The 20,416-nt window shown below is 36.0% G+C and overlaps 1 protein-coding gene across 10 annotated transcripts in view; it reads left to right on the forward strand.

The window, feature by feature from the left end:
• Nucleotides 1-20,416, forward strand: part of RELCH (RAB11 binding and LisH domain, coiled-coil and HEAT repeat containing) — a 116,549-nt gene that overhangs the window by 25,841 nt on the left and 70,292 nt on the right. For 8 of the 10 annotated variants that reach the window (XR_010598688.1, XR_010598687.1, XR_010598689.1 and 5 more), the window contains exons 3-10: nt 5,921-5,992; nt 6,103-6,158; nt 6,274-6,387; nt 9,404-9,604; nt 9,700-9,791; nt 11,653-11,943; nt 19,817-19,892; nt 20,220-20,315. Coding sequence is in view for 6 of the 10 variants with exons in the window: in XM_005300945.4 (XP_005301002.1) it covers nt 5,921-5,992; nt 6,103-6,158; nt 6,274-6,387; nt 9,404-9,604; nt 9,700-9,791; nt 11,653-11,943; nt 19,817-19,892; nt 20,220-20,315 (998 nt within the window). In the remaining 4 variants the exon portion in view is untranslated. Of the gene's footprint in view, nt 1-5,920; nt 5,993-6,102; nt 6,159-6,273; nt 6,388-9,403; nt 9,605-9,699; nt 9,792-11,652; nt 11,944-19,816; nt 19,893-20,219; nt 20,316-20,416 lie in introns of those variants that run through there. The other 2 variants (XM_042860603.2, XM_065584825.1) reach the window with 2 other exon arrangements.

The following is a 20,416-nucleotide window of genomic DNA, read 5'->3' on the forward strand; positions in this document are numbered from 1 at the left end:
GCTTCTTTGTAAAGTTTTCAAAAAGATCCAGTGAGTTTGAATCCTAGTTTAGCTAAAGGCAGCACAAATCTCCTTCCCCAGCTGCTGTGTGAATGATCCACCAAAATGATAAACTGACTGTACAGTATGCAGTGTTGTTGTAGCTGGATCTAGATCCTCTAGATTCCAGGATATTAGAGACACAAAGTGGGTGAGCTAATATATTTTATTGGATCAACTTCTTTTGGTGAGCGAGACAAGCTTTCGAGCTACACAATGATGCATGTTTCTGTCAGAAACACACAAAATAAACTACTATAAAAGATTGAAAATAATTTTATTTAATCTTTAAGTGTTATTCCAACATAGGGGAGAACTGTTTCCAGCATTGGACTTCTTTCTTTTTCTTTTTTTAAATTTTCAGCGTCCATTTAAACAAATATAATCTGAGCTACAGTTGTTGCTCTTAAAGTTGCTCTTAGTTGCAAAGACAAGCTGTTTTTAAATTTGCAAAATAAACTTGACTAATTTAATCCCTCTTCTTATTCTTCTCCTGCTTTCTCTCACTTTTTCTCCTCTTGTCTAAGGAGACATTTTGATATCATAGTGCTCTTAAGAGTTTGAATTTCGGTCTTGGGAAGAAGTGAGGACATAATCTAATATACACAAGGCTCCTTTTGATAATAGTTTATCCTAGCTCTTGGAATTAACTACCTTTTCATACTGCTGTCCTCCCCTTTAAAGATTTCTCTATACAGAACTCATAATTTCTGATTTTATTGTTGTGCCCCTTGAAAGTAGTAAGAAAGCTAGAAAGCCATTGTATTCATCAATAGCTAAAATAAACTAGTCCTGATTTGGTTGTAAAATCAGAATTGTGCCATGGCTAGTCACTATTAGAACCCACTTTATTATATTCTTTGAATGTAATAGAGGCAAAAATGTGATACCTGCCAAACATTCATTATGGTAAAATAACAAGCTAATGAAAATGGGTTTCATTCCTACAGACTAATAAAGAATACAAGCTTGCAATCAAAAACCTATAGCATCCTGTATTAAGAGAATGGAATATAAGAACTGAGGCTTCTGCTCCATCTTAAATTCACTTTGTGGTATAGAAATATTGTAGTGATTTGAAATTGTTAATTGGAGTTTGAAAAATGTATCCAATAACTACTAAACTATACCTGCTAGAGCTGGAGGTTTGGAAATTTTAGGCATGTGATGCCCTGATTTGTGTGATTAATAAATATGAACTAACTCAAAAAATCAATCCCCACTGTCAAATCTGTCAGTTCCATTCATCCCTCCCCTATCGCTCCCTTTTTTTTTCTTTTTTTTTCTTCCTGTCTGGCTCTCCCTTCCTCCCCACATTTATACGGTGTTCCAGTAATCTCATTACCACAGATGAAATGATCTCTTACAGTATGTAACTACTTATGCTAAGCAGTTCCACCTTGTAGTTAGCTGTGACACGCGGAGTATCTTTCCCTGCTCCTGAAGAAGAGCTCCGTATGGCTCGAAAGCTTCTCTTTCAGCAATAGAAGTTGGTCTGATAAAACATATAACCTCACCCACCTTCTTTCTCTCTAATATCCTGGGACCAATGTAGCTACAGTAACACTGCAAACAGTGACTTCAGAAGATACAGTATGAAAGGAATAGAGACACTTGCCTATAGTAACTGCCTTTACACTGTCATATGTGAAGTACTATGGAAAAAGGCTGACCAACTGATTCAGAGATATAATATTACAAATTTCACTGAAGTAACGTGAATTGTACTACTTACAAGCATGCATTTGACCCAGTGGCTCTCCAAGAACTAGATGCCAAGCTGGTTATAGTTCAGATATTTATTGCAACTACTTTATTTTTTTGGTGCGCAGAGAAGATTACTAACATAGCATAGCCCTGCACTCCTTCTGCCTGTCCCCCTGCCCTCTCAGAAGTAGTCTCTGACCCTTAGGCCTTGGCTACACTTACCGGCAAGTTCGACGGCTGGAAATCGAACTTCTGGGTTCGACTTATCGCGTCTAGTCTGGACGCGATAAGTCGAACCCGGAAGTGCTCGCCGTCGACTGCGGTACTCCAGCTCGCCGAGAGGAGTACCGCGGAGTCGACGGGGGAGCCTGCCTGCCGAGTGTGGACCAAGGTAAGTTTCAACTAATTCGAAATAAGGTACTTCGAACTTCAGCTACGTTATTCACGTAGCTGAAGTTGCGTACCTTAGTTCGAATTAGGGGGGGTAGTGTAGACCAAGCCTTACTTGCAGTGTGTTTTTAAACTGGAGTTCTCAGCCTTAGGGTCAAGAGTCTGAAGTGTCTAATGATTTTGAGATTCTTAAAGAAGCCTGGTTTTTAAGAAAATGTTGAGCCAACCCACCCTGAAAATCAAGCCTCTTTAAGGTGTCTCAGATTAGTCACCCACAAATTGAGGCACTGAAAATAATCGTGTTTTTTGTTTTTGTTTTTAATCTTGACCCTAGTCACTTACTTGAAAGGTTCAACTTCACTAATGCAGGCTCAGTGCTTTCCTAAAGCAACTGAAGGCAATCTGAGCTCTTCTTCCCTGCAGGAGGAGCAAGCAACCCCAGTCTCTTGAAGCAAATTCTACCTGGACAGTTTTGCCTTCCTGACTTGGAAGGCTAATTACTACAGAAACCATTGAATTTTAAGGCACAGTGAAAAGTTCAATGATGCCCTCTTGTAGGGAGATTAGCCACATTCTGGGCTCCAGCTTCCGAATCTCTGCTTTCCTCACAGAGGTGGGAGGAAACTCAATTTCTTCCTTAAGAGAGCTGTCTCACACCAAACACTTAGACTTATCCGGATTGCTCTTGATAAGCCCTCCCTCCAAGTTGCCTAATGGACTGTACCTGTTAGCTGGTCCATCAAGCCTGACACTTAAAGTAGTCCAATGGACTGAGTCCAGTGGCGGTATTTATACATGCTGCTCTTAGATCACAAGGGAATTAAACTCCCTGACAACAAGGGACTGATACCATACAGTGGTCAATATTTGCTAAATTATCAGGCAGTGCAATTTTTCTCTTAAATAGAGTAAAAAAGATCTCCCCAGCTAGAACTATCAGCATATATTGACATTGGTGCTGACCATTGTTGTATGATAAAAAATGCGGTAACAAGACATCATGAAATGTAGCTGCTTGTTGAAATATGCATAATTGTCTCTCTCAAATAAAAAAGTTAATTCTGAATGATATTTTAAAAGATTAATCAATATTTTGGACTAACATTTTACAAATCATGCACAGTAAGAAAAGGCAAATGCTGACAAATGTACACATTTAAAAAAAAATTTTTTAAAGGCAAATTTAGGTTACTGAAAACTGAAATTTTGTCAGCTTGGTGGGAGCTAACATAGCTGAGTTATACACAATAAGAAATTAGGTCTGAGACTTAACAGTGTCAGTTTTATTTTGTGCCATATAATGTGGCTGTTTTGACATACTGTAGAGCTAATGCTCCTCAGATATTTGTCTTATTTAAAATCCTAAGCCATTTAAAGAGAAACATGCAGCAGAGTAATGCATTTTGGTAGGAACAAGCAGGTAAAGTCATAATGGTTGTGTTTTATTCCTTCAGCATCATTGCAGTTGTTCACTCAAATTTTAATTCTTGCCGTCTGACATGGGTTTGTCTGAAATGGGTTTTTTGGCTTTCTATGCCTTCAGTCATATGTCTCTTATTTCTGCTTCAGTTTTCCTCAGTGGGATTCCTGAGTTTCTCCAGTTTGTGTTTTTTACCAATATTCTTTTACATTTATATCATTCTGGTGCAGGGCACTTCTGATCTGCAATTGTTCTGTAATTTATTTTTTATCATTTTATAATATTTTAAAGAGATCCAAAAATATGAATACATGCTCACTTTTTGTTAAATTATTATTGTATCTAAATTCAATCAGTTACATAGTTTTTATATTTTACAAATTTGAATAAATCAACACATTACTATTTAGAATCTAACTATAAACTTGTGTGATATTCATATGTTTAAGCAAATACTAAAAATGATTAGTTATATATAAAAGTGTAATTTTCAGTAAAAACATTTTCTAACTTGGTTGCACAGAAATGTTTGCAGATCAGCATTGCTGAGTACTAAAGAGATCTTTTACATACTTTCTCAACAGATCCTCAGTTGTGCTTTTGTACTGCTGCAGTAAAATTCTGTGCATCAAACAAGTTACTTTCATATAGTAAATGTGATGTACTGTAGTTACTACTTCAGTTTTGATGGATAAATGCAAACTGAGTGAATCTTTTTTCCATGCACTCATTTATAGTCAAGAGGCTCTTGTTAATGTCAGTCCAACAGGGAAACTGAATTATTTGTACACTTTTTTGTCCAGCACTGAATAATACATCTTACAAACAAGAGCCAATTAAATGAAACACTTTGTTCACGGCATTGTCATCTAAAATAATCTTTCAGAATACTCCAGTAAAGTGTTTCCAGGCAATGATTGTGTGAAGAATATATTAAACTTGTTCTTATTTGACAGAGTTAAAGCATCATTAGCTTCACATCGGTATTAAAATTAAATTAGTTTAGACCATCTCAGCTCTCCAAAGTAGTTTTAGCTAATACTTAAGTATATAGTTTTATCACTTATAGTTAAGTACTGAACTACTTCATTTTCTCTAGACAACCGAATATTTGGTATTTACCGTAAGTATAATTGCCAACATTTGGTATTCAGACTAATGCGCATACTCTATACCTGGCTGAGTTGAATCAGCAAGGTGTCTGAGCGCTGGTAACTCCCTAAATAGGTTCCCTCAAAATATTTAAATGTAAATGGCTATGAAAAGAAAAGTTGTTAAATCCTTTTACAGAGGTTCAAAGTATATTTTAAATTGGCAGCCACTGTATATCTGACCTTGATTTTTATAACTTTCAAGGTAGCAGCACTGTACTCACATTTAAAAAATACTGGTTAGAGTAAACTTTATTGGAACATTGTTAGGATAATTCATAATGGAGATGTTGAACAGCTAAATTTTATTATACTCTTTGAATCTCCAATTTTGAATGAGTTCAGTTGACCTTAGTTTTAGAACTGTAGTATAAGTAAAGACTTTCAGAGGAAACATTACTTATGAATCAGTGAGTGTACTGTAAGCTTCCTCTGAGGACTCTGAGATCTATATAGGTCTTTCTTTTAGCAATGCATATCTAAATGTATTTGACTTGTCGCAGTAGCTTCACTTCGTCTTGTTAAAGTGAAAAATCCAAGTCGTCTTCTAGAAAATAACAGAAAACTCATAGTAATTGTAACAAAAAACCTTGTAAATGATATTTTGGTAACTGTCTCATAGCAAAAAATACAGTGGGATTCAAACTTTGAGATGTCTCTATGGCATTCATTCAAAGTAGCAAAATAGTGTGTAGTTTCTTTATTATAAAACAACCTTAAATAGTTTAAAAGGACAACAATACCATGGCATTCTAAATTAATTCAGCTTTGCCACACAAACTGCTTCCACTACCTCTAACACTAGCTTTTTAAAAACTACTCCCTTTGTTTTATCCCAAAAGATCACAGCATATTGGTTAGTAGGATTTGGAGAGGGGAGGGTTGGAAGCATCACTACATTTTCCTCAATTTAATGCAAAGTTAAGATACATATTATAGTAATTTTATTAAAAACCTACAGCGATTCCTTGTCAGACAGCTTGAACTTCCAGTTTTGTTAACTGTAGACCACTATGATTATGGAAAATGTTCACCAGTTTGCTTTCAAGCCAACTCTGCTGCATGTGTCCATGAGTTCCATAAAGACTGCATGCTTTCTGTTTAATACAAACTGTATATTTTTTTTACACCCATCCTTGCTTTTTATATTTTATTTTTGTTTCCCTTTCCTTGGTTGGATGCCTGTGTGTGTTTAATCCAAATCCCTGTCCAGTCCTGGAGTTTGAACTACGGAAAGCCAAGGAGACCATTCAGGCCCTCCGAGCCAACCTGACTCAGGCTGCAGGTGGTGTACATAAACCTTTTCTTTAGTCTTTCTACTTTGACAATGTAGAAGTAGCTGACCTCTTTCCAGGTGAAAGAGAGTAAATTTTATGTTAACTTCTTTTTTTGCAGAAAATGAAGTTCCTTTGCAGGAACGAAAAAATTATAAATCAAGTCCTGAAATTCAGGTAGGTGGTTGACAGACATTGAGTTAATAACTTTAACCCACATACAGCTGTAGCATAGCAACCATAAAGAAGGTGAGCATAAGATTTACAGTTTTCATTGTTTTCTTTTTTCCAGGAGCCAATCAAACCTCTTGAGAAAAGAGCTCTAAACTTCCTAGTCAATGAATTTTTATTAAAGAATAGTTACAAGCTTACTTCAATAACCTTTTCAGATGAAAGTGATGATCAGGTAAAGTTTGGTTAACCTTCATGAAAACAATGTTTGCCTGCATTTCTTATTTTTGAATCTGGGTTTTTTAAATTTGTTTTTGATGTCAGAATAGTTCTTGAAATGAGCTCTGGTTTTGCAAACTCTTACAAATGCACTGAACGATATGCACCTGAGTAATCCCAGTGAAGTTAGTGGGACTACTAGCATGCATAAAATTAAGCATGGCCATAAATATTTTGCTGATTAGAGCCATAAATTGAAAGTAAAGGAGCACTATCAAAATAGGCTTTGTTTTCAAAACATGTAAATAAAGGGCTGCCGAGCACACACAAATGGGTAGAACTATATTTTAGAACATTTTATAATCTGGTAATCCATTATCCAGTTATAATTTGTAAATGCAAAACTGCCATATATTTTCCGACATGCTGTCACAAACACACAAGGTCACTCTTAAAAGGTGTGTTTGAACATTATCTTCTTCTGAAAACCTTCAGTTGATCATAGTTTTTATTACAATAACCATTTTTTGTGTATTCTAATTACAGCATATAGAGAGTGAAATGAGAAATTAATTTTCTAAATAATTTGCTATGCATTTGTCATCAGAAGTAACTATATGGACTAAAAATAGCCCATCAGGGTAACTATTCCAAGTTTGTGTAGTGATTTCCTCAGTTTAGCATCTTTAGAAAAGTTTGATTATCGGCTCGTTTCTGGGTTAATGTAGACAGTCCCCGAGACTTACAACCAACATGCAGGGAAAGAGTTCGGGTCTTCTACTTGCTTAATACTTCCCAGCCAATCACCACGTCAATAATGGAATTATGACCCACAATGGAAGCTTTACCAGTAGGGGAAAAAAAACAATGTGTTTTCAAAAATTCAACTTCATTTTACATGCCGTGGAACAAATACCAAGAAAATAATCATATTCTGCTTGCTGCTTTGAAGTGAATTTTATCGGTATGTTTAAATAAGGTAAAGCAAGCAATCTTTCCCCAACATAAAATATTGTGCAGCAGTTTTCATAAATTTATACAATACCTATTTCTCAGTCAAACTGTGTACAATATTAACTTTCAGAATTTACTGTCTGTTTTTAAGGTTCGATTAAAAATGAAGTAAGGGATGGGAATTACTATTACATAGTATTGGATAATATTTTGTAAATCCATATAGCAGTGGACAAAATGCACATCTTTATGGAAAAACTTAAATGCTACCACATATTACATGAAAATTTTTGTAATGTTGAAATAGTGTGCAACAGAACGGTTTATCTCTCTAAAAGAATTCTTTGAGGCTCTCTATTAAGTGTGGTGTCTTAATGTGCATTTCTGCTCTTCAGATGGACTCCATAAAAATTAAATTGTTGGGTTGCACATATGTCTCACATTATATACCAAATGTGTTCAGTTTACAGGGGGAAAATTTTTTAAAGGCCAGCCCTGCAAACTCAACCTATTCTCTGAGAGTCAAGTTGGATTATCTGATACTCATGCATAATCAGCAATATCAGAACTTGTGGGCAAAATTCTGCCCTCAAAGGCAGAGAGTGGAAACAATAAATCCTAGATTTTTAATATAAAACAAGAAATGTATGCCTGAAGAACAGTGGAAAAGAATTGTACAAAAATGTCAGCATTTAATATCTTTGAAGATGCTCTTTAAGGGTATATCTGCACAGCTGCTAGGAGCATGCTTCCCAACATGATAGACAGATGTACATGAGTTCTATTCAAGTTAGCATGCCAAAAATAGCAATGTGGCCACTGTGGCATAGTTGGCAGCTTAAGCTAGCTACAGGTGTCCATACTCTGGCTTAGACAGATTAGTATTTGGGTGGCTAGCCCAAGCTGTCACGGCAGCAGCCACACTGCTGTTTTTAGTGCACCTGCTCAAACAGAGCTATTGTATGCCCATCTCCCTACCCTGGGAAGCACAATCCTAGCTGCTGAGTAGACAAACCCAAAGTGACACCATACTTGAATAATCAAATGTATTTTAATGTCTTACACATGTTCTTCTCTTTTCTTATGTTATTTTGAGCAAACTTAATAGTGGAGAAAGAAATAATGCAGAATAGTCAAACAAGAAAATAGAGAACTTTAGGTGATAGTCTAAAAAGATAAAATGGTTCCCAAGTTTTGAAATGTACGCAATTACTGTGATTGAGTGCCCAACATGGGTGGCGTGTAATGAAGGCTAAGCCTCCCCAAACCTCATGCTGGAGGGGAGGGGCAGTTGCAGATTTGGGTGTGGGGGGAGAGAAGAGGTGGAGTGGAGATGGAACTGGCTTGGAGCTCCAGCCGTGGCCAAGGGCTCAACCCAAGCAGGGCCTTCCGGGGCGTTGAGAGCAGTGAGCGGGGGGTGGGGCCTTAGCCGGAACAGGTGGGGCAGGGAGCTTCCTATCCTCCCCAAGGGAAAGCCTCACCTGCCACCCATGGTACCCAATATTGAACGTGAATATGCACTCAAATAACCAGTTATGTAAGTAATGGATTATTTGTGCACACAGTTTTTGAGACTTTGCATTTTTGAAAATTTAGGCCCCTGTATTATTTATAGATAGATGGATGCAATAAAATCCATGTGTATGTATGAGATGGAATTTATTTAATTTATTTATCTATTTAAACTTTGAGGGGTAAAAAGGCCCCTGCATCAGTAGTACAATACCCTTTCACCAGCTGCCTGCTTTATGCTAAAAATTTGCCTGACTGGTATACTGGATAAAATCCACACACCTTATGAAAGAAACTACTAATATTGCCAGATGTGCATTTTGGAAGGCTTCCTAATGCAGATCTTAGAAGTTTCTTTGGGGTGATACTACTTCCTGCCCTGGAAGAGCAACTTTGACTTCTTCTGTTTTTCCCTTCAGTTGGGTATAAGCAGCTCACCTTGCATTCTCCAAATTACCTTGACATTTTGGCATGTGTCTTGTTCTTATGCAGCTATATAAATGAAGTGAACAAGAATAAAAAGAAATGTGCCATAGACTTCTGACTCTGCTTTTAATCTTTTCAAGGATTTTGAAGTGTGGGATGATGTAGGATTGAACATTCCAAAGCCTCCAGACTTGTTACAACTCTATCGTGACTTCGGAAACCATCAAGTAACTGCAAGAGATGTTGTGGATGTAGCAGTTGGTGTTGAAGAGGATGAGTTAGAGGTTACCACTCCTACACTAGGGAGCGTTCCTATATTTGGAGCATCACAGTCAATAGAAGTAAGATTATAGTTAACACACTTATGCAGGTTTGTTATGTACTGTCATAAGTGTAATTTGCTAAATTGTTTTCATTATTTTTATCTTGCATTTAGCAATGCTTAATAGTGCAAAAATTAGAAGATCAAATTAATGCATTAAACAGTGAGAAATGGTCTTTGATGGAACAAATCCGAAGACTTGAGAGGTATGTATTTTTGATTTTGCAGCATTTTACATAAGAATATATGTAAAATATTTAAAACAAAAAAACAAAAAACCTCACTAGTTGTTCATAGGGTTTGTCTCTAGAACTGACAGAATCTTACCTTTAATATATGGAATTTTGTTAGAACCAATAGAATATTTCAGATTTTTACTGCTTTTTAAGGGCTCCCGTTACATACAGGTTGAACCTCTCTAGTCCGGCACTCTCTGGTCGGGTAACATCCGTGGTCCGGCATGATTTTATTTTGTTTTTTATGCTTTACCTACTTATTGTCTTCTGCCAATACAGTAAAATTGTGTAACAACACTAACACTTTGTTATGAAGAGAGCCGGTAAGCCTTGGATAGGTGGTGTTGCAAGCGTTGTTCCATTTATTCGCCTCAGCGAGATAAAAATAAAAAGAGACGTGCTCACTACAATATTAACGTCCCGTGGTTCGGCAAATTCTCTGGTTCGGCACCGGTCAGGTCCCGAGGGTGCCCAACTAGAGAGGTTCAACCTGTGTAGTAATTTATCTCCTGCATTTATCAATCATAGAAAATTAAGATGACACCGTTAACTTAAATATAGATAGATAAGGAATCTTATTTACATTAAGGATGTAAATGGCATTTTTAAAAAGTAACTGTTTAAATTATTCCAGTTGTATCGGTTTAATGTTTTACCATTGACAAGTTCACAACAGGCGTGGCGGGTGCTGCAGCACCCCCATGTTTTACATGGGGTCCCGGCTGCCGGCCCAGCACGTTAGGCATTTAAACATTAACTGAATACATTACCGGTAAGACTGATGCTTATTGGTTAACCGGTTAACATTTTACATCCTTAATTTAAATTGTTTAAACAGTGAAACTAAAATGAACTTAAATACTTCTTGCTCTTCACCGTTGAACTATTTGTGTTTGCATTTCTCTCTGCGTGGAAAATGAAAATCTTGTTTCACTTCTGTCGTCAATTTCTTTTGGTTCCTAAGTACTGCAATACTTATGTTGCAAACACTGCTGAGGGGATGTTCATTTTAACAACTTTCTCCTTTTGAAATAAAAGAAACAAACTATTAGTCTTGCACCAGCTTTTATGTATCCCTTAAGTTACACAATAAGATTTCTTCAGAGTATGTATGTATATATACAAAAAGTGATAACCTCTCAGTCATTTAGTCAAAGTGTATAGTTACCATTTCAGGGCAAGTGAAAGTATATTAAATTTTGAGCTCTGAAAATTAATTCAAAGCCAAAACATCTTAAATATTATACTCCATATAGACATGTGCTTCTTGACACTTCGTGTTTGTTGAATTCTTTGGGCTCAGCCCGAAACATATAAAGATCAGTCTTTCTACACTTTAAGATCTTTCTGGCTACACCACTTCATTTTCCTTTACAAAAAAAGGGTACAACTACGCTGCAAAAAAAAACACTGTGGCAGTGAGTCTCAGAGGCCATGTCAGCTGACTCAGGCTTGTGACTAAAAATAGCAGTGTAGACATTCTCACTCAGGTAGGACCACTGGCTCTGAGTCGCATCCCCCTCACCAGGGGCACGCATTTCCCCATCCCGAGCGGAAACATCTGCACTGGTATTTTTAGCCCTGTAGCACAAGCCTGAGTCAGTTGGTTTAGGCTTGGGTTGAGGGTTTTTTTTTTTTTCTGCAGTAGATGTACCCTCTGAAAGGAGCACGACACATCTCGTATGATATAAGATGAGACATTACTGAAGTTGTAAAAAAGAATTGACATAGCATGGTATTCATTTACACCACAATATTTTCATATTTCAGTTGTCTGATTCAGATCTTCTTTTGAAACGCTGCAATGTAACATTTGTTTTTCTTCTTCTAGTGAAATAGACTTCCTCAAGAATGAAAATTTTGCTGTTCCAGTGATTTGTGACTTAGTCCACGTGCCTCTCTCAGTTCCAGAGGACAATGGACGTTACTTAGATATCAAGAGTTCAGACAATGACAGTAAACATGGAAAAACTGAGGAAATAAGCCTTTCCATATCAGCCGAAGCAGATTCAAAGACACCTAAAGATGATACACTAAATTCTCTCCCTAGCAAAGAGAGAGAGAAATTGCCCTCTTGTGTTCTATCAAATAAAGCTGCAGTACACTTTGATAAACCTAATAGGTTAGTGATAAAAGTTTTAAACTGAAATGCTTTTTTTCACAGTAGGGAGATTTTTTTTTTCTAAAAGCGCAATGCTACAGAATTCTTACTTATTTTCTACCTCTTGCTTTCTAATTTCCAGTCTTTATTCCCTTCATTTAAGTATAATAGATGGCTTTACAAATTTCTCTAAATTCTTTTGTATTTTGGGGAGGGTGTGAGTTCATTTAGTACATTTGTTAAAGATGTTAAATTACACATTTTCATTTTTAAATTTAAATATTAAGAATATTTTTTTTTACTTCTGTCCACTCCTGAGTTCGGAATTGTAGGGCGAAAACACTGGTATTAAAACAATGAATGAGGGAAAAGGGATGTTACTATTTTTTTTTCCTGTGTTCCATCTCTTTATAAAATCTATTCTGTTCTTCCTCCAGGGAGATTGAGGAGTTCTGTATTTAGGCATTGTTTAGACAAATGCATACCAATATAACTAAAAATGTTAACTATATAATTACAATTTAAATGTCAGAAATCTATGCATTTTACTGTCCTATCCTTTTAGGGAGGCTGTCCCTAAAAGTCCGGTGACATTCAGCTGTTGGAGATTTGAGACTTGGGTCCTGTCATCACTAGAAACATAGTATTAAAATGCAACCTTAAAGCACTGTTAACTTATGTGAGATTGACTTTGCAGTCAGCATATACACGCACGTTGTGTCAGCTGGTAATGGGTAAATCCTGGTTCCAGTGAAATCATGACCATCTGATATTAAATTAGGCTATTGATATAATATGCATCACAGAAACTTGGTGGAACAATGATAATTAATGAGACACTGTAATAGTGGGTTACAAAATATATATGAATGATAGAGTAGGTCGTGCTGGTCGGAGACTGGCACTATATGTGAAAAAGTGTAGCATCAAGTATTGTAAAAATCTTAAATTAGTTAAACTGTATTGTAGAATCTCTATAGATAGAAATTCCGTGCTTGAATAAGAGCATAGCAGTACAAATATATTACTGACCACTTGACCAGAATGGGGATGGTGATTATGAAATGCTCAGGAACATTAGAGCAGCTACAAAAACAGAGAACTCAGTAGTAATGGGGGATTTCAACTATCCCCATATTGACTGGGTACATCGCCTCAGGATGGGATGCAAAGATAAAATTTCTATTGAAATGACTTCTTATTGAAGCAAGTAGTCCTGGAACCCAGGAGAGAGGAAATCCTTTATTTTAATCCTAGATGGAGCACAGGATCTGGTCCAAGAAGTGAATATAGCTGAACTGCTCAGTAATAGCGAAAATAATGTGATTAAATTTAACTTTTTTGTAGTCAAAAAAGAATGTCAAAGAAACCCAAAGAAGTATTTAACTTCCAAAAGGGGAACTACACAAAAATGAGGAGGCTAGTTAAATGGAAATTTAAAAGGAACAATCAAGAGTGAAATGCTTGCAAACTGCATGGAAACTTGCTGTATGCATACCCCAAATCCAAAAAAAGGAAACAAAAAAAGTTAGAGAACCAGAAAAATGCCCTGATGGGTAAACAGAGTAAAAGAAGCTGTTTGAGGCCAGAAGGCATCCTTTAAAAATTGAAAGTCAAATTCTAGTGAGGACAATTGAAAGGAGCATAAACTCTGGCAAGTAGAGTGTAAAAGTATAATTAGGTGGGCCTAAAAAGAATTAGAAGAGCAACTAGCAAAAGATGCACAAACTAACGACAACAAAAATTGTAAGTACGTCAGAACCAGGAAGTCTGCCATACAGTCAGTTTGGCAAGGCAAGATCACTGCAGAAAAGGTAAATAAATTCTTTGCATTGGTCTTCACTGCAGAGGACGTGGGGGAAATTGCTGCACCTGAGTCATTCTTTTTTGCTGACACCTAAGGAACTCTGCCAGATTGAGGTGTTGTTGTAAAGGAGGTTTTGGAAGAAATTGATAAATTTAAATAGTAGTAAGTCACCAGGACCAGATGGTATTCGCCCAAGAGTTCTGAAGGAACTCAGATACAAAATTGCAGAATTATTAATTGTGATATGTAACCTGTTTCTTAAATCAGCTTCTGTGCCAGATGACTGGAAGACAGCTAGTGGAAAGCCAATTTTTAAAAAAGTCTCCAGAGGTAACTTTTCTGAGCTATAGTCCTAGTTTCTTTGACCAAGATCTTAAATGAAATAGTTATCTCAGAAAAAGTATCCTTATCACACTGATATTTTTGAGCATTGTAGTGGTTGGGAGAAAGAAACATACATGCGACCAATAAGAATATTGTAGTCCAAAAAAGTTTAATAACGGAGTTAGTACAACTTCTAAAGTTATTGTTCTCATACAAAAACAGCTCTGAGTAAGATTGCCTTATGAGTTATTTCAGCTCTTTCTCCTTTCTATATGGACCAGTATCCATCCTACTTGCTTTTGTTATTTTTCTGAGCTTTCCAGCTATTCTAGTAGTAACTGATGCAGAAATGTTGTAGGTGTGTTTATACTAATGGAATTAGTTTCCATCTAAAGTGTATTCCTTTCAGTTATGTATTTCATAACATAACAGATATAAGAGCTCTCTCACTTGTAGTAAATACCTTTTTTAAAGTTAGTTAAGTGTACCACTTGTTTCTGTATTTTAACAAGCTGGTCAAAATTTTCCAGCCAAAATATTTTCTTACTGAAAAACGCTGAAAACCAATTTTTTTTCCAAGGGAAAATGCTTTCAGTTAATCTGTCTATTTTATGGAAAATTTCAAAACTAATATTTTCATTTGAAAAACACTTTTGGAATTCTGCTTTTGTTCTCTACTTTTTTTTTCTCCTCTTGCCACAGAATGCAGTAGAAATTTTCTAGGATTTTTGCCTTTTTTCTGAGTGAGTATGGCTGGGAAGTTTTTTCCCAAAAAACTTCCTCAGCTGTTGATAAGTTACTGGCAGCAGGAAAAATTAATCTGTAGTTTTCCCACTCTAACTTCTCAAAAGTTGTCAACATTCTGAAAAGTTGGAGTGAAGAAAGGAGAGAAACGAAAATGTAGGTGAGGTACTCTGGACATTGTCTTATTGCAGCTTGCCAAAAATGAAAGCAAAAATAGGGCAGGACTCACTTTTTTTTTAAACACTTCACTTTTTCTTGCAAAAAACAAATTCATTGTGAATCCTGTAAAATGGAAATAACTTCCATTTTTTTGAAAAATTCCTTCTTCATATTTTGACTAGCCTCTAGTATTTTTCTTGAATATCAGTGTATTCATTCTTCAAAATGTAAGACTAAAAAATTACTATCAAGTTCTAGTAAGAATCATCTTAACTTGCAGAAATTAAAATGCCTTTAAATGCTAGGTTTTAGATACAAAGTTTTGAATGTGGAGTTCAACTCAGAATACACTTATGTGCATCCAGTGGAAAACTTAAACCTGAAGGCATGTTTTTCTTTCTAGGGAACAGAAGTAAATCACTAGCAATGATAAGGTTAACAAATTAACTTTAAAGCTAGAAACTAGAATACCTGCTCCTGCTTTAGAAGAACTTTAGCTTCCTTGATCTGTCATTTTTCAATCTGAATAAATACAGATGGATAGAGATGGTTTGTAGTCCTAATTTAGGCCCTGGTTCGGAAGACCTTTAGTCAGGCAGAGCCCTGAATCCACATAAAGTCCTACTGACTTCAGTGGTCTGCCTGCGCAGAGCCTATTGCAGGAATAGGGCCTAAAATCAAACTTGATTTTGCACTCAACAGAATAATTTATACTTAAAGATCATATTTAATCCTCTCTTGACAAAAGCAGAATGGACAATTTAAAATAAAGTTGGCTGGCAATTTCAGCTGAACATCAGTCAGTCTTTTAAAGGTGTTAAAAATATCTTATGGAATTAGATTAAAAAGAGCAGTTTTATAAATGTTGAGTTTAAACAGTTATTAGTTATCCAAAGTATTAACCCTAAAAGTTAAATATAGGTTTGCCAAAAGCTAGGGTAAGTTGAAAACGTGCTAGCTTCAAATCCTGTTACTTAGTAACTTATCTTTACATAGATGAAGTTAAAGGAATAGTCAGTGCCTATTGGTAAAGGAATAGTTGTATTGTTTACAATAGGTTGCTATTCAGTGTTCTGAGAATTCCATCATACAATGGTGGCTGGATCTGTTCTAACAATTAGTCTAAATTAGTTTGAAATCTACAACTCCTAACTAAGCAATTGTCAGATTGGAAGAATTAGATACTATTCTCCTGATCGTTCTTTCACTGCCAGTTTATGGAAATTGCTAACTGTATTGATTTTGGAAGGAATTTCAGTTGCTGATTTAGTCAAGTGCTGAATGTATGTGTAGCAACTATCTTTATACTGAACTGGCAATAGTGTGTCAGTAAAATGTAGTAAGAGGGTAGAATCGAGGGAAAGATATGTCCCTAGCTATAGATATACCCAGCCTACTTCTAGACTTTCTCAAGTTAGATGGGGCTCATTATAACACATGGCTTGTAATGATGGGGTTGTCTAGCTGGCTGGAAGTGATTATATGAAGATATACAAATTGAACTCTTTCAAAGCCATGTTAAAACTACATGGAGAAAATCCTAGAATCCCTTATTACAGCGTTACTGTGTATACTGTAACTGTTGTACATGTCTTGCCCAGATGGGGAGATGAAGAGAGCCTGCTTTGGATCATTGCTAGTGGCATAAAACAGTTTTGAACCTGGAGAGTAGTTGGAGAAATGCCTTGTATAACAGATTGCAGTAGAGAGCTGGACGTGGTTTGAGTTGAATGCATCACCGATATTTACCTGATGACTCTCTTTAAGTGTTCAATAGTTTGAATTAAACCTCAAAAGTCCAGGATACTTGCATTCTTTGTATGATTCAGTTAAGCTTGCCCTTGCCAGTAAGTAAGCTACTTTCTGTATTTGTTCTGTTATATATTTACTTTTTCTTCTTGTTTGCAATGCCTTCTTAGATTTGAAAATAAATCTTGAATACTTGTGCTTATCAGCCTTCAGAAGGTTTTCCGTCTCCTTGTATGTGTGAGGACAGAACCAAGCCTATCAGTCAAAGCCTTCAAGGATTTTACCAGATTTGATAAAACAGATTCTAGAATCTAAATGTAGTCCACCAATTGTAGTAGAATATATGCTGTTTGCCAAGAGTTTGCTTTCAAAGTGCTGTTAATCACGCCACTGGGAAATTTAGTGACAACTTGTCATAACTACTTTTGAATCTCTGGGGAAACAGTGATAGAATTTTCATCTTAAATTTAAAAAAATTTCAACGGGGTATGAATCTTGACATTTTCAGAAATGTCTAAAACAACCTAGTGAGGATATGACCCGTGAAGAAAATATTAACAAACTTTGAGCAGCTAGGCTTTAAAATCTAAAATCTCCATACCTTAAAATATCTTTGTTTTCACAGAATAAGGACAAACAAGTAGCTTAGTTAAATCAAGGTCATCACACAGTTTAACACTTCCTGCCTCCTAGATATTTTACTGAATCTTTTTCATATTCTCTCCCCTTACATAAAACTTATCCTTTTTTGAAATGTAATTGACAATGTGTTATGGTTATCTAAATATGTTGTATACTCTGTGGTGCTGTAAACCAAGGATGGTTGTCAATCCTTACATTTTATCAGGTATTCTGATGGACTGTGTAATTAAACAATCTGTGGAATACTTAACAGGTTGTTAAAAAATGATGCGGGCAATCCAAGGACACTTCCAGTGTCCCTAAACTTCAGGAAAATAAATACTCACGTTCCAGATCAGGAAATATCAAACAAGATAAATCAATGGGAACACTTTATAATTACAAAGCTCTACTTTTTGGGTTAGTGGTTTCTCAAAAGGTGTTCATATGTCTTCATAATTCTCATGGCAGTCCTAATGGATAGTGATAGCTATTTGCTATTTTCTTGATGTTACTCTGATCAGAGAAAGTTCAGAAGAGCAAGTCAAGTCTAAGAAGTCCTCTTATTATTTTTTTAGTTTCATAGATTCATAATTCCAAACAATGCTAAAAAGGGTCAGTGATACGGCGTCAGTTTTATTCACCCATTGGCCAAGAAGGCCATGGCTCTAGATGGAGCTCTTTTATCAAAACCTCATTCTCCCACTTGTCTAATGAGAAATTTCCTGTCCAAAAGCTTAAGCCTGCATCCTGTTCCCATATGATGACCCCTAAGACTGACTAAAACTAACAAATTATTGGAAAAAAGACTGAAAGCTCTTCTAGTATCAAGGAATATTGTGTTAAAGAAACCTATGCCACAACATGTATTATATTGAAATACCTGTGCAAGATAAAGCTCATTCTAAGATTTTACAGATCCTGGCATTTCTTCAGGATAGTCTCTCAAGCAAACACAAAGTACAAGCTTCAGCTTGATCTAGAGTGATAGGAGTAAGTGGGGCAGGTTTTCTTTTATCAGCCCTGTAGCATAAAATCTTGTAAAGCAGTTTCTCTAAACCCACATCCAGTCCCCATGCCTGTGCTAAATCCTAAACTGTGTGCAGCAAATCAAATATACATAGACATTCTCAGTTTAATTACAGAAGAATTTCTAAAGTTAGTGAGTTATCCACCAAACAGTTAGTTTTCATAAGGAAAGGCAATCCCCTGAACCAATAAATTAATACCAAAAAAAAGGGATGGAAGACATAATTCGAGACATGGCTCAAACTGAAGGTAGGGGCGAGCACTTAGAATAAATTAGGAACTAGAAAATATAAGACCTTATTTCTATTTCTGTTCTATCCAGGTGAAAAGTGCTTGGTTAGGCATCAGCTAGAAATGCTAAATCTCGGAATAATGCAAAGCAAGATGAAGTTCAGCTGTAAGGCACCAGTACAGTCTGCCAGATAACCACTAGACCCCAAGGGTTTATAGGCTTCCTACAAAGAAACCTTGATGGCAACAACTTAATCCTGCGTTCATACTTCTCTTCTGTACCAGTTACACCTGCAGTGCATTTGGCTGAAAACAGGAGCACACTTTAGTGTCACGCTTATCCTCAGCCTTATAGTACAGAAATGTGTCTAAATTGGAGGTGCTTTTCCTTTCAGTATAATCACATATTGTTGACTTCAGGATTATTGGACAAATATGTGCTTAAATAAATGTGTTTACCAGATTTCTGTTCTCTGAAATTGATTGAGATCCATCATTTTTAAGTTTTTACCCAGGATGGGATATTTCTTTTGTTGATAATTTGTGGTGCATCATACTCTAGGGGGAAATATTGTTCATCTTAAATTCTTCCCTTTAAAAGTTGCTTTTAGTACAGGATTAGTAGGAAATTTACAACCTTGGAAATTCTTTCTGGCTGCCTTTTCCAGATTACTGGAGTTTAGTGCCGAGGGTTGTAATTGACTTCTCCAGTGTTGGCATCATTCGTACGATAAGATGGAAAATGTCTCTGAGACTTGTTGGATAGGAATACTGTATGCACAAGAAAATAAATTGATGCAGAACTAGTACTTTTCCCTTGTCATTTGGCAGTTTGCAAAGATTGTATTTTTTTTCTATCACTGCTGGAGTTAACATAGCTTCATTTTCCTCACTCTTTGAATTGTATTTTGGTCTGTACAACTATCATCATTCTCTATCTCCAAGAATGTGAGCCGAGTGGGAATAACTTGAGAATTCGAAAAATTACATTTTTAATCCAATCCAAAATGGCAGTTAATTTAAACAAAAAACCAAAAACTAGGGGTTTGCTGATTTTAAAATCTAGCTCAAATATGACTTTAAGCAAGTTGAAGTTGCCCATATGCAACACAGAAAACCTGCTTTTCAGATGTCACAATATATATGACTAAAACTGAATGAATAACTAGGATTCCATCAATGTCAACTCTGATCTAGTCTTTTTCTTTTCTCCTGACAAAATTATTTCAGGACGTTGTCACCAGCTTTCCATCAAGCACTACTATCTTTCTGTCGGATGTCAGCAGAGAGTCGTTTGGGATCAGAGGTATATTTCCCTTATCGTAAACAGAATACCCTTTTTTAATCTTCTCACTGACTGACTTCCATTAACCAACCAGTAGCTCTAGCTTTTAAGAAGAATTCATATACATATAGATTTCATAATAATCCTGTGCACAAGTATTAAGAAACAAGTTTTATGATTTGGTGAGATTTAAATGATAGATTCTAATTTTGAGGTGTATTTATGCTCAATCACTAGTGATTATTTTTATAGTTCTTGGAAAGTTTAGTCTCTGCTGAAAAATGCTTTAATAAATGAAAAAGGTTGCATTTCAGTCGCGCTGTGTCATAAAAATAATTGGATTTCTAGGTGTCTCGGATTGCAGATAGTGAAAAAAGTGTCATGTTAATGCTGGGACGTTGCCTGCCACACATTGTTCCTAATGTGCTGCTTGCAAAACGAGAGGTGAGGAATCCAAAAATGTTTTCTATTTATTATTTTCACCCTGTTGCCATTTTGTTCGTTTTGAAGTTGTAGTGTTTTTATTTTTTTAAAGTCTGTTACTT

This window comes from Chrysemys picta, chromosome 2 (assembly GCF_011386835.1).
Source record: "Chrysemys picta bellii isolate R12L10 chromosome 2, ASM1138683v2, whole genome shotgun sequence".
Classification (NCBI taxonomy): domain Eukaryota; kingdom Metazoa; phylum Chordata; order Testudines; family Emydidae; genus Chrysemys; species Chrysemys picta.